Source organism: Corvus cornix, chromosome 2, assembly GCF_000738735.6.
Source record: "Corvus cornix cornix isolate S_Up_H32 chromosome 2, ASM73873v5, whole genome shotgun sequence".
NCBI lineage: Eukaryota > Metazoa > Chordata > Aves > Passeriformes > Corvidae > Corvus > Corvus cornix.
The window spans coordinates 33594686-33608477 of record NC_046333.1 but is presented as its reverse complement, the minus strand read 5'-3'; the positions used below and the strand labels follow the sequence as shown (position 1 = coordinate 33608477).

The 13792-nt window shown below is 41.7% G+C and overlaps 1 protein-coding gene across 4 annotated transcripts in view; it reads left to right on the top strand.

Moving 5' to 3' along the window:
• Nucleotides 1-13792, top strand: part of LARS2 (leucyl-tRNA synthetase 2, mitochondrial) — a 97081-nt gene that overhangs the window by 3574 nt on the left and 79715 nt on the right. The window contains exons 2-4 of one of the 4 annotated variants that reach the window (XM_019285779.3): nucleotides 2082-2170; nucleotides 9433-9562; nucleotides 13284-13534. In XM_019285779.3, the coding sequence (XP_019141324.2) occupies nucleotides 13301-13534 (234 nt within the window). In that variant the 5' untranslated portion in view covers nucleotides 2082-2170; nucleotides 9433-9562; nucleotides 13284-13300. Of the gene's footprint in view, nucleotides 1-2081; nucleotides 2171-9432; nucleotides 9563-10337; nucleotides 10442-13283; nucleotides 13535-13792 lie in introns of those variants that run through there. The other 3 variants (XM_019285778.3, XM_039548902.1, XM_019285780.3) reach the window with 3 other exon arrangements.

Here is a 13792-nt window from a genome sequence, read left to right as displayed (position 1 = left end):
TAAGGTTAACAGTGTAAGTATTTGGTTTGCAAAACATATGTAAAAACTGCAAACACTACATGCTCCACTTAGACTTGGGAGTGTTAACAAGAAAAAATGCATCCAAAAAACCTTTAGAAGTAAGAATCAAAAGTACGAATCTGACTGTATAGTAACATACAGAGTACCTGAATGGTTTTTTGGTATTTTGTTCATTTAATGCAAAGTCTTTTTGACAATTTCAAGCTGAATTAAAAAAAAAAAAAATGGAATGCAACTACTGAAGCAACCCTGTACTTCTCATGTAGGACACAATGACAGGAAACACAAACAGGTGACCGCAGCATCCCTCTAGGTCTGCATAACTAGAAGTGAAAATTTCCTTGCATTCCAAAATAAAACTCGGCATGGTTTATTTATGGCAATGGAATCTTTAATGAGCCATACTCTCCAAAGACACACTCTCAACTGTTAAAAGAAAAGTTGCACTCATTTAAAAAGTCTTATATTGTTGAAATACAACTACTTAACATTTAAAATATATTTTCTAATTTTACCTATATAATACAAATCTCAAACATATTCTATTAAGAAGCAATATACTCTCAATTTTCGTATTCCGGTTCTGTGACATCTTTTCCTATAATTTCAACTACAAAGAGAAAATGAGTGGCAGGTTTCATAACATCAAATCCTGAAAAGGAGGTGTTAATTGGTATCTAAGAATTGCAGTCCACAGAATTCAAAAGTCCTATTAGTTATCTAATCATTTAGAAGCAAGAGGATTTCTACCTAGTACCAATGGATTTGAATAGCATATGCATCATAGCTATCAACCAAGACAATTCTATGTAATGGACATAATATATGTGTAGTTTACATGGCATTAAAAATATCTGTTGATAGTCACATTGATAAATAAATAAAAATTAGAAAAAAAGAAAAAGAAAAAAGAAAAAAGTTAAATCATAGTAAATGATCACTAGGAAAGACCGCCAGACATCAAACAGCATCCACAATGCTTTAACAATCCTGTTTTTCTTCCTTTCCAAAGGAAATTAAATTAAAAATTCCTTAAACTGGATTCAGAGATGCAAATAGTGCTAATGAAGAATATAAGGTATCTGCAATTGCATGAGACGGCAGGGGACCATAATAACATCATAAGTCTCCCAGCTGTAGTACATGCAATATCCTAAAGCAGCAACACTCTCTGCTGGACTGTGAGCAAGCAGTCCCCGTGTGCATCATCCTTGACATAGTGGCTTGCTGGGTCCAGTATCTAGTTACTCTTGTGCTGGTTCTGCTTGGGCTCCTCCAGCTAAATAGCCTTCACCATTCCCAGATCAGCAGCCAGGTTGGGACAAAACATCACACTCAATGTTTCGTGAAATTTCTCATGCTCACTTCTCATGCACTGTTGGCTTTTCTGCCTGTCCATGCATCACGAGAAGCAGCAGATTGGTAAAGGAACATAAAATATTAATTTTAAAGTGCTGAGATGTCCTGCAGCTTTCACAACAGTCCATGATGGCCAGAGGGCACAAGTGAGCGAGGCTGACAAAAGCTACCCTGGGGGGAGGCCAGCTCCCTTCTTGGTCTCTTTCTGTAGTCAATGGAAAGAGCAGGATCTGACTTAAGTACGCTGTGTTGCCACTGGATGAACTTTTTCCCTTCATGTAAAGCCTTCCTCAGCTAAAACAGGCCCTGATGAACATTGTCCCCACCCTCACGCCCAGAATGGGCTCCACAGGGCCCAAGGTAGGGTTCCCACACACCGCTCCTCACTGGCCTGGGACAAAGTGACACATCCGATCTGGCTACCTTAGGTATAAAAAGGGCACAGTGTGCTAGCACAAGAAAACAGTTTATACCCTGAAGCACTACCTACTTTATCACCCTGAATGCAAGGAGATACCATGGCTCAATTGTAAAAAAATGGTAATAAGGAAAAGCACTGACTCACCACCCATAACCATCATTCCCAAGGTTAGCTCATTCTTGAGTAAACAAGAGATTTTCTTGCATCAATAAAGTACGAATCAAGGTATATCCTGTGCTGAAATTGCATGTCCTTTGCTTGAATTTTCTTTTTGGAACAGGAAGGCATGGAACATCCCCTCCTGCCTGTCTCTAGCAAGTCATTTCAATGGGAGTAAGAAACGCTGAGCGAGCTTATCCGGTACATCTGGTATGCCTGCAAGCCATGCTGGCAGTTTTGCTGAAAAATGTGCAGAAGAATCTTCCCCCGTTGGAATGTAAATTTTCATTTTTATAAAAGCATAACGAGTTCTGAAGGGGTAGCAGAAAGTGATTTACAGAAATGCCAACTTTGCGTTACATATCTATGAGACATTCAGGATTCCCACTGTAATCCGGGATGGATAGCATGGCTGTATCTGCCTTACTTTGTGATTCCAAGCTAAATCCCAGCAAGCAAGGACCCTGTTTAAATGTTATTTCCCAAAGTAATTTACAATTTTTCCAAGGAAATAAGGACTTGGGTGACCAGTATTTCCAGAGGCCACCTGCATTACCAAACCTAGACCAGGCCCTAGCATTCCACAGAGATTGTGCTGTTAATGGACTGAATTCTGTCCCAAAAGTTGCTAGAGTTATTGGAGGGAGGAAGCTGTTTCCACTCCTCTAGAAGATTGTTAGAGGACCTCTCTGATCCAGTAACGAGAACCTGCTCTTTCTATCCAGTCTAAATGTGGTATGGTTATTTGTGGTTTTTTATTCTTTTCCTTAAATAAGAAAAAGTATATCTTCTCTGTTGCTGGTACTAGGCTAACCAATTCTTAGAAAGAATTCAGTATCTTACCATTGTCTTTATTTTTTAGACTAAGCAGCACTTCATGCCATCTCTCATATGATCTGCTTTATGGTACCTCTGCATTTGTTGCAGATTAGTTAATCTTTCTCAGAAAAATATGGCAGCAGTCGTGTTGCAGGTGTGCATCCACCCAGGCCTTCTACAATGAAGGTTTCACTTTCTGCTGGAAATACCTTGTCTGATGTATGCTACAGCCACAAACACCTTCCTCATGAGTTCATCCTATTGTCGATTCACAGTCCCTCTGTGATCATCTGACACTCAGAGGTCTCTCCACCGGAGTCATCTCTTGTCTCCCTTAGAGAAATTCCTCATTAACCCTGAAGTGCATGCCCTGACATTCTGTTCTAATCAAGCAGCTATTCCCACTCAGCTGTCAGAGTCAGAAAGGTTTTAATAAATGATAAGTCTTACATGTTAGCTATGTCCCTTTGTGGAGGCCGATGGGCCTGCTGGACAAGGAACGAAAGGAGTCCTACGGTGGGGTAAGCACTAGGTTCCTCTCCAGCTTATGGTGACTGAAAGGCTTCCTCCAGAATGCTTTGTTCTGTTATGTTTAATGTAGCCCAGCTCTGCTCCCCTGGTTGGCTCCATTGGCCGCCACAACCCTTGTTACCTGATACGCCCTCAGAGTTCCTCTATTGGTTCCCTTACCCTGGACTCCCCATTGCTCTGCCCCGGGACTTCTCTGCAACCTTGCACGAGTGCAGATGCATTAAATCTCTCCTGTAGAACCCTATATGAAAACTCTTCTTGCTCATTCATCGTCAGACTTTTTTAGCTGGCTATCTGGTGTGTGTGTGCCAGTGTGCTGGCTGCACCGAGAGGCTTCCTTGAAGGTGCTTTTGGGAAGGTCATGGCATGTTACCATCTAACAGAACCGCGACGCCCCTTCAGATTTCAAGAGCCTGCTGACTTCATATGGTAACGTATTTAATGAAAATATTACCACCACTGATCCTAAAATTGACCCTTGAGGAACTCATTGTAACTTGTCTCTTGACTGTCTTTTCTTTCTCTTCCTCTGCCCTTTCCCATTGGTCAGTTCTTCCCCACCTTTCATGTCGTCTGTTAACCCCCGCCTTCTTTTGCTCCATTAATATTTTCCCATTTAGGAGTGTATCAACTGCTCTGCTAAGGTACAAATGAGATTTACCACATTTTCTGTTTTGGAAAATCCATTATCTCATTTAAGGAAAGCTATCAGATTATTCTGGCACCATGCCCCCTTGGTAAAACCAGGCTCCTTTCATCTTGTTTTATGCCTAACTAGAAAGAACAATTTAGTCATTCTTTCTCCTTTGGTAATTTTACCATGTATAGAAATACAGAAGAAAGTAGAGGTAGATCACATCCACTTCCATCTGGGGCATGTTGGTAAGCATATACATAGAAAACACCTGTATACATATGTGTATGTGCATATGAGTATTATGTGTTATATATACACATGGACAACGTATACACATACATGTAAATATTTGTACACAACAACTTCCAAGCTGCACTGAGCTTTGTAAGGGAATAGTACCATTTTCACTTGTCCAGACAATAAGGATTAATTAATACTCCTTAATTTTAAGACTTCCAGATATTTTCCTCCTTTTCCACTTCTTCTTCTGGAGCCAGCTGACAGCCACCTAGACAAGCCCAGTGTGCAGGATGGTTTTACCCAGCACTCAAACTGTTTCCTGCTGATACTATTACAAAGTTCAAGTGCAATCTAGTTGTTGGATAATTGCAATTATGAAGTTTGTCCATTAGTACAAAAAGCTCTTTTAACAGTCACAGTGAAGAGAGAATGTCCATTTGACACATACTTTAAATATGAGGGCCTGGTTCTTAATGAAAGAAAGGTCAACACATGACAAGTGTTTAATTAACAAGTGCCTGTCTTGTTATTCCTTCTTGTCTGATATGGTAGCACACACTTTTGTAATACAAAAATTTATTGTGAGAGAGGTGGAAGAAGAGAGGCACAGCACCTCTCCGTAAGGTGGCCCTCCAGATGGGTGATCCTCTCCCCCATGTATGTGTAGGGGACATGTACCACAGCAACGTGGCAGCCTTTGCTAAGGGCTTTGAGCAGCTGGAATCACCTGCCTCCCGGCATACAACTGATTTGCCATCTGAAATGACACACTTCAAGAAAGACAGAAGAATGAAAAGCCAGGTTTCCAAAACTTGCATTCCTAGCTGTAATAAGGAGACATAGCATTCCCAAATGCCCCTGAGCTGTGCATAGTTTAATGACAATATGATGTCACTGTGACCAGTCCACAAGCTCATAAGGATTGAGCTCTTACGCCCATGACTGTAAATTCAAAATTTTAAACAGTCTTACAAAACACTTCTTTCCAGATTAAAAGCACGAAATGTGTAGCTTTGAATGCTGCAAAGGGGTAGTGTTGCTCACCACTGTGTATAACCAGTTCCAACCAACAGCAAAATTGTGCTAGTACATTAGAAGATGGCCAAGATGAAAATACAGTACCAATTACTTTCTTTGAAAACTGAGCTATTCATGAAAGGCAAAAAAAGTGAAGATGCGTTGATTCTGATAACTTCTCCCCACCTACATGCACACACCTACTCACACACTTTTAGTCTGAATCAGTAAGAAGCTGCTGACTGTCACTGGTTTAATACCTTTGTGTGGAACATGGAGGATGTGCATTCTGGGTTAAATGCACCCTTCTGTAAATAACACAATACAAGCACTGCATAAAAACCCCTCAGAATAAGGCTCACCTAGGTCTTAAAAATGACTCAGCCCCATGTCCCAGCCCCAGACTCAGGGAACAACATCAGCCTGCTAAAACAATGCTGGTAAATATGATTCTACTGAGTCTGGATCTTGCATGGTTTCAAAATTCTTCCATAAAATTCAGTGTTTTAATGAGTGGCACGGGGACAGGCACAGATATTTTCCAACCAGACAGGGCCATCCTGGTCACTAAGCACAGGATGGGGTAGGCAGGTTTCTGACTTCTCATACAGTCGATCTCTTCTTCCAGTGACGCATTGTGTGAGTTCTTCGTTTTGCCAAACCATGGAATGACAAATCTGTGTTGGTTTGGATGACAAGAACCTCCTATGTCATCAAGGCCAGTCCCCAGCTAAAGTGGGCATCAAACAGTAATACCTGTGATACAAGTAATACCTGTTATGAGTTACCAAAACTCACAATTTACAGGTTAAACTCCACCCCTAGTAATGTGACCAGTCTTGCCCAAATCCATTCCTTTCCATCCCAAAAGTATAACTCTGCCTCTTCTACCTCTTTCAAGAGTTTATTCTTCCACTACCACACTATTTGAGGGCTTTTAAAATAAAATCCACTGCAAAATTGAAGCTTCTACTGATCTTTGTGGTCTCAGAATTCTTCCCTTTGAGATCTGGGCTCAGATAGTAGATAGGGTTTGAGAGGATTTTTCTTAGATTTAGTCTATGAATTTCTTGCTTTTTCATATTCTCAAGTAATAGTCTTCACACCCCTGAAATCCAATCACCTGCATTTTTCATCTGACCTTGTGTTTTAAAGCAAAACCACTAAATATGTGTATATAAACAACAGCAAACTCATTAGCAAAAGCCACATTCAAGGAATTTAATGGAAAAAAATTACCAAACAAATTCTTTAATTACATGAAATGGGGCTGGGATTTGAAGTATGCAGGTGACAAAATATATTTTGTATTCCAAATGCTGGGTTTTAATCCTCTTTTAGTAGGAGGCTGAAAAAATACTAGTCATGTTGTTGATGTATTGTTTTTTTCAATGCCAGGAAACACAAACATCAATTCTGGCAACTATCAGCAAAAGCAAAATTATACTTGTATGGAAATCTGGGAAGCATGTCTATTTAAGTGACAGACAACTGGGGTACTTCTGCACATTTCCCATACAGGAACTAATGAAATACCTAATTACCCAATCAGCTCCAGGCTTTATGTGGACTAACAAAAATGGTAACAAACACATTAGTACAAAGTCTAAAAAAAGATATCAGGGGACTATCAGCCTGATGGAAAATAGTCTATGACTATTAAAGCAAATACAAATATTTTTATATCATTAATTTCCCATAATGAAAGGAGACAAGAAAACAGCCCAGGTTAGGAGGCAAAACTCAGTGTGGGGAAAGTGGGGATCATGGGAGAGTGGGTTCAGTACCCTGTTTGGAAAAGTCTGAGCCATTTTAGGGCTTATATCCCTGCTTGCTCCCTGCACTCGGCATGGGTTTCAGCCGAATAAGGAGAGACAGGTGAGTGGGTGGTATCTCCAACCCTTGCCATGGTTATCAAGGTGTTGTTTGGTTTAATTTTCATTTATACAGTGTGCTGTGCAGCTCATAGCTCTGATTCATGATTGCTACAGGATTCTGCTCAGGAACCTGAGAGGTTCCCACTTTCAAAGAGAAGGGACCTGATGTGGAACAGCTGGCCATCCTTGCTTGTGAATGAAAACCTCTTTAATTTATGTGTGTAGTGCTCTTCACCTCAATTGGAGTCAACACCATAGAGCTCAGAGTGAGAAAAAGTAGCAAAATAACAAGAGGATTATTTTATGTTGTCTTGAAAATATTTTGAAAGTCTAATCACTGCCTCAAATTTAGAATTACGATTTTTTAAATACATTTCAGTCCCTGGACTGTTGAAGTATCTAACATTAAACATATTGACCTATATTTCTCATGCTCTGTCATCGAGACTATAGCTGATCGAGTAGCTAGACCTTCATCTTATCTTTTTAATCCATTCATTTCACTAAAACACTCCTTTCTCATCCTGAAAATCTACTTATATATTTGATTTGCTCAAAGCTGAGGATTATCTGTTTAGATTAATACTAAATTAATCACAACCTTAAATACTTCCTAGAAAGTTAAATGTATGCTATACACAAAAGCAGACCTGCCATACCTGAGGAGCACTTACTTAGGTTTGGGCCCATGTGGAGCCTCTAGGTCTTATCTCCAGCTCTCTCTCACCATATTAACCAACAACCCAAACTGGGTTTGGTTAAACTCAGATCTAGCTTGGGATTCTGATGACATGGCAAGTATTGTACCAAGTCTTGGCTATTGCTGCCAAAAATTTTTAAAAACTAAACTGGAGGAAAATTTAAAAAACCCAAATAATATAATTTTACATTATTCCTTATTTTCTTCTGGAAGGATTTTGCTGGTATGATTTTTATTAGCTGCTACAAAAAACAAGTCAAGCACGTTTGGCACGGGTTTGAATTGTGTGATGCTTAGAACATGTAGAAGTCAAGATACTGGAAGATATTGGAAGACACTGGAAACTTACTCTGAGAATATACTGAAATTTTAATTTGTGTCCCTTTCTGTTGATTTTATTGGACCTTATTGTGCAATCTGGATTCTAATAGTGAGGAAGGCAGCCAATATCAAATGCAGCTAGACAAGGTATAAGATTTTCTGTAAACAGAAACTGAAATTAGGTGAGAAAAACCGAGACCAACCAGAAACATTCTCAGATAGAAAGAAGAGCAAAGGTATTCTTCAAAGTATGACAATCCACGAAGGCCAAAACCAATCCAGACATACACTGTTATTTGGCATTTGGGCTTTTTATTGCCTTATTTATGGTAATAGTTGAACATCTATTAAGCACTGACTGTTTGGCAGCACCATTTCAAAAATACTGTCAAGACCCATGTCAGCAGCACCTAGAAATGGCAATGAATAATTGTCCCAGGGTGTCAAGAGGACAGCCAAAAGCACACCAAAGCTTTCCTCCAAAATCTTATACTGGCTTTTTTTCTGTGGTCTCATCCAGTCTGCTAACCTCTCTGACATAATTTTCCATCCACTCAGATGTGAATCAGGAGAATGCGGGGGTTAAGGCCAGTGTGAGGGGAAATCATCCTTTGAGTCGAAAACAAGTCCCAGCTGGTCATGAGCTCTCATTTATCCTGGGGAAGGGACTCAGTCAAGGACTGCACTGCCTGTCCCCCACACAATAAAATGCTTCATCCTCCCTCAGTCCAGGAACTCACACAGCAGATCAGGGAGAGATTTGGGAGGGAAGGCCTGTTAAAGCCAAATTGCCATCACTTGCTGAATGGGGGGGATCAACAGGAAAGCAAGTTAAAATTATGCACACAGTCGTGGGAAAACTGTACTAGTTTATCAGCAGGGTAACTATCAGAGCTCCTATCTGTTCATTTTTGTGGTGAAAAGGTTATAATTTAAGCACACTTGACAGGTACACACAACCAAGTGGAAAGCTTTTATTCCGTAAATACTTATTTTTAGTCACATAAGAAGGTTGACTTTACTGTAGACATTGCACTGCATAAACAGAATGTGTCTGTTTAAGCTATGCTGGAAACAGAACAGTGAAGAAAAAGGTCTAAAAATGAAAAGAATCAACAGTTGCTAGCAGTAAAAGGACACAAACACTGGGGGAATTAAAAAAAAAAAGATTTCTCGTTCCTTGGAGGCTACTACAAGTTACTTGCAGTAATTAAAACCAACTCTGAACTCCACAGTGTTGACAACAGGGTGAGATGTTGTTTTTCAGGGAGAGGTAGAATTAATTATGCTGTGCTAGATTGCCTTTATTGACTTGTGCCATGTTGTCTAGGATGACCCCACTGGAACGAGGAGGTTAAACCAGATGACAGCCAGGAGCACACTGCACTAGAGCTGAGCTCATTCAAACACATAGAATTTCAGGACAAGAAAGAGAACTGCAGTGTCTTTCCTGCTTTCAGGTACCCATTTTGTGATCCTGTGTTTCTGTGACTTCTGCTTTTTACTCTGACTAGTCAAAAAGACATCACAATGCACCCTCCTTCCCCCCCCCCCCCCCCAACTATTGCCTTTATTTCAGAATCTGCCTCTTAAAAGAACAAAAAAAAAAAAAAACAACCAACCCCAAAACAGAAGGGAAGTAAAATTATTGAAATTACTGACATCTAGCCCTAACCTATACAGTCGCTTTACAGCATCTGTATATGCTGTGGAGGGAAGCAAAATTAATCACACAGAAAAGGCCAGGTTGGAGGGGACTACAGTGTGTCATCTGGTCCATCTGCTCAAGCAGGGCCGTCCTAGAGCACACGGCAGAGAATTCTGTCCAGACAGTTCCCAAATACCTCCAGTGAGGAAACCTCTCTGTACAACGTTCCAGTGCCTGGTCACCTGCACAGTAAAGAATTCTTCCTCGTGTTCAGCTGGAACTTCCTGTGCATCAGTTTCTGCTTACATCAGTTGCCTCATGTCCTACTCTTTGGCACCACCGAAAAGAGCCTGGAAACATCCTCTTGGCACTCCCGCTTTAGATATTTATAGGACTTAATGAGGGCCCCTCTCTCCATCTCTTCTCGAGGCTGAACAGGCTCTGTGCAATTTATACAGAGCTCAATCCCGGTTAATTAATTTTTTTAATTACTATTTTTATTATTTACTGTTGTTCTACCTTTCCCCGTTACGCTCCGGAACTGGGGAAACTCTTCCCGCTCCCTCTCTGCGCGGAGCTCCCGCCCCGCCGGGCGGCGCCAAAGGCGGAGGCGGCGCCTCGCTCCGACACCGACGCGCCAAGATGGCGGCGCCCGCGGCCCGGCGGGGGAGCTGAGGGAGGGCGCGCGCAGGTAACGGTCCCCCCGCCCGGCCCCGCCTCACGCCCCCCGCCCGCCGGGGCCGCCGCTGCTCCCGCTGCCCGCGGCTTCCCGACGCCCGCTCCTTTGGGCTCCTTGCCCGCGCTCAGCCGGTTCTCCCGGCGGCCCTGTGCCCCCGGAGTTCCCCCCTCCTCCAGCCTCCCTCCGTCACCGCTCCCCCGCTCGCTCTGTCCCGCCCATGGAGCCGCCTGCTCCCCCTGCTTCTCCAGCGGCGTGACGCCCCCGACGGGGCTGAGTGAAGTGTGTTGGGCCTCGTCAAGCAGTTTCCGGGACCTTAATTCAGTCTCCCGCCTGCTTACTGCATCTTTCCAAACGTTTTCTGTGTCAGGGGAGGTTTAGGTTGGATATCAGGAAAAGGTTCCTCACCCAGAGGGTGGTCGGGCACTGGAACAGGCTCCCCAGAGAAGTGGTCGCAGCACCAAGCCAGACAGAGTTCAAGAAGCGATTGGACAGTGCTCTGGGGCACATGGTGTGACTCTTGGGGCGTTCTGTGCAGGGCCAGGGGTTGGAGTCGGTGATCGTTGTAGGTCCCTTGTAGCTTAGGACATTCTATGATTTATTTCTCTATCAGACCAGCCCCTTCCATTCTTGGCACACCTGAGTAAGAGTTTTAGGCTCATAACCTTGTTCCTTGAAGGACCCAGACAGCACTGGGCTGGGGTGCCCTTAACTGGGGCAGGGAGGGGCACTCTGCTTGTGCTAGTCTTATGCACACAAGCCTGGATAGGGGAAACAGCTTAGTGCCATGTCTTAAATCCACAGAGGATTTAATTATCCTCTGTGCCGCTCATCCTGACTTGGCCCAACACATGTCTGGCTGATCATTGCATCTTGTGCATGGCAGTACCTGAGAGCAGGAAAGACACTGCAGTTCTCTTTCTCGTCCTGGAGTTCCATGTGTTTGAATGAGCTTAGCTCTAATACTGTGTGCTCCTGGCTGTGGCTGTTTTCTTGCTCCCACCACTGCTCTGACCCATGCTCGTGTGACCTGTAGGGCCTGGGGTCATCCAAATGTGCCCTCTCAAGCGTGACATTGGCAGGTGGGCTTCCCTTGAGCTGTGCAGAGGCACGGGGTCTGTGTCCTTTGTGTCTCAGAATCACAGAACCAATTAGGCTGGAAGAGACCTCTGTGTCATGGAGTCCAACCTGTGGCTGAACACCACCCTGTCAACCACTGAGTGCCACGTCCTGTCTTTCCTTAAACACCGCCAGGGATGGTGACTCCACCACCTCCCTGGGCAGCCCATTCCAGTGTCTAATCACCCCTTCTGTGAAAAAATGCTTCTAATGTCCAGCATAAACCTCCCCACACGGAGCTTAAGTCTGTGTCCTCTCATCCACTAGTCTCCCTTCAGTGAAGCACTATACGCGCGTGTAACTCCTGGGCTTTAAAACGCTTTGTAAATCGGCAGTGCTGAAATTGGCTTGCATAAGGAAGCGCTCCTTTCTGTTGTAAAATAAATCAAAGTAACAGAAATAAGGCATAAGTGATAAGGAAATAATTAGTAAAAATAAGCAAAAAACTTTGAAGTACTGAAATGCTAATTTTGAGATGAGTGTGATGTTATGGAGGGGGAGAAATTGGAGTCTCCCGAATGACTCATGTGCACCTGCACTGGGAATCCTGAGTACAGTCCTGGATTTGTTTTTATTACAAATGAGACAGTTTATGGAGGGTAGCAAAAAAAAATTCAAAGCACTGGTGTGACATAAGTGAAAAACTGTCTAAAAGACCCTGCTTGATAAGTAAGAGAGAGAACGAGCGATTCTATAGAGCGGTAATGAGACAGGCAATGAGGGTTTGTGTATGCATATATGGTGAATGTTAAAGGAAGCATAACTCCCACTAGCTTGCCGGGGATCTAATTTAGGTGGTATAGCAATTATTTCTACTGATAATGTTTCTACCTTATGGGAAATGCATAAGTAAAATCTTTTGTTGCACAAACTTTTTCTACATTGCAATTTTACTGATGTAACTCTTCAAGGAAAATTCTGAAGTAGTTTGGTACAAGTGTATTGGGCAAAATTAAAAAAAAAAAACCAACACCAAAACCAACCATAGAGGATAGGAAATACTGATGTAAAAATGTGATTTATTAAAAAAAAAAAAAAAAGCAGTTGAGGAGGAAATCTCAGAGTAGAGGTCTTTTAATGCCGTATTTCCTACTGTAGGAAGTAAAATCAGCAAATATCTTGTTGAGACTGATCCCAAATACGGGAACTGTCCGATCTTTCTCCCATCTGAGTAGCTTTAGAAGACTTGCTCTAAAGCATTTGAGGAGTTAACTCAATTTTTAGTTGAAAAAGAAAGCCTTAGCAAAATAAAATAGTTGGTTTAGAATATCTGGTTGAAATCTACTAATTATAGTCATCCTCCCCCATCTCTTTTCAGTGATGACAAATTCAGTATTTTTACAGTATAATTTCATCCAACTTCCTCTTCTCTCTGTTTCATTCTGAATTTTTACTAACACAGTTAGCCATCTTCTATTCAGGCGATGGAGCTTCTGGAACCTTCAACTGACTGATTATGCCTTTACAGGAGACTGAATGCCAGAATTGTATTTTATTAGATAAGACATCTAACACAATAGTTTTGTTCTGTGTAAAGGCCGCAGTTAGTTCTCTTGACTAAAAACTGCATACTTTTATAATTCAGACACGGAAATAAAATGCAGGTTCCATGGAAAACAGCCGAGTAGTCCAAGTCAAACTAAAATAGTTTCGTAGCTAGCAATTTTCAGTATAATCATAATAATCATTGAGTTCTTGTTATATATTGCAGCATGAATTTTTTTTTTTGTCTTCTCAGATACCATAACCTTAAGAATGCAGTCGGTTTGTCAAAGAGTTGGCCCTTGTTCCTCATGTTTGAAGAGGCAACTAAATGGCTTCCTGGGATTAATTAAATGGCAGAGAAGACCGGTTCCTGCTTGTGTGAGAACTATTTACAGTGAGACGGGGAAATGGGAAAAAAACTATGGGTTGGAGACAAGAAAACGAGTTGAAAATTGGTGGTTCCCAAGAATAAAGGATCAGTTCTGCAGAATTTCAGAAACTGATGTAAGCATTATGAGAAATTTGGAGACTACATGTTTGATATTTTTTGTTTTCTTAGAATGAAATTAATTGAAACTTACTTAGTACAGATGGCTTATAATGATTAGATGTACATTACATTTTAGGGAAAGTACTTTCATGTAGATTATTAAAAACCATTAATGAAATAGGTAAACAAAAATAATAAAAAAATCCTGAGGAAAAATACAGTGATAGGCAAAGTATAAACTTGTAAATTTAGGAAGTGTTTAAGTAATCAAT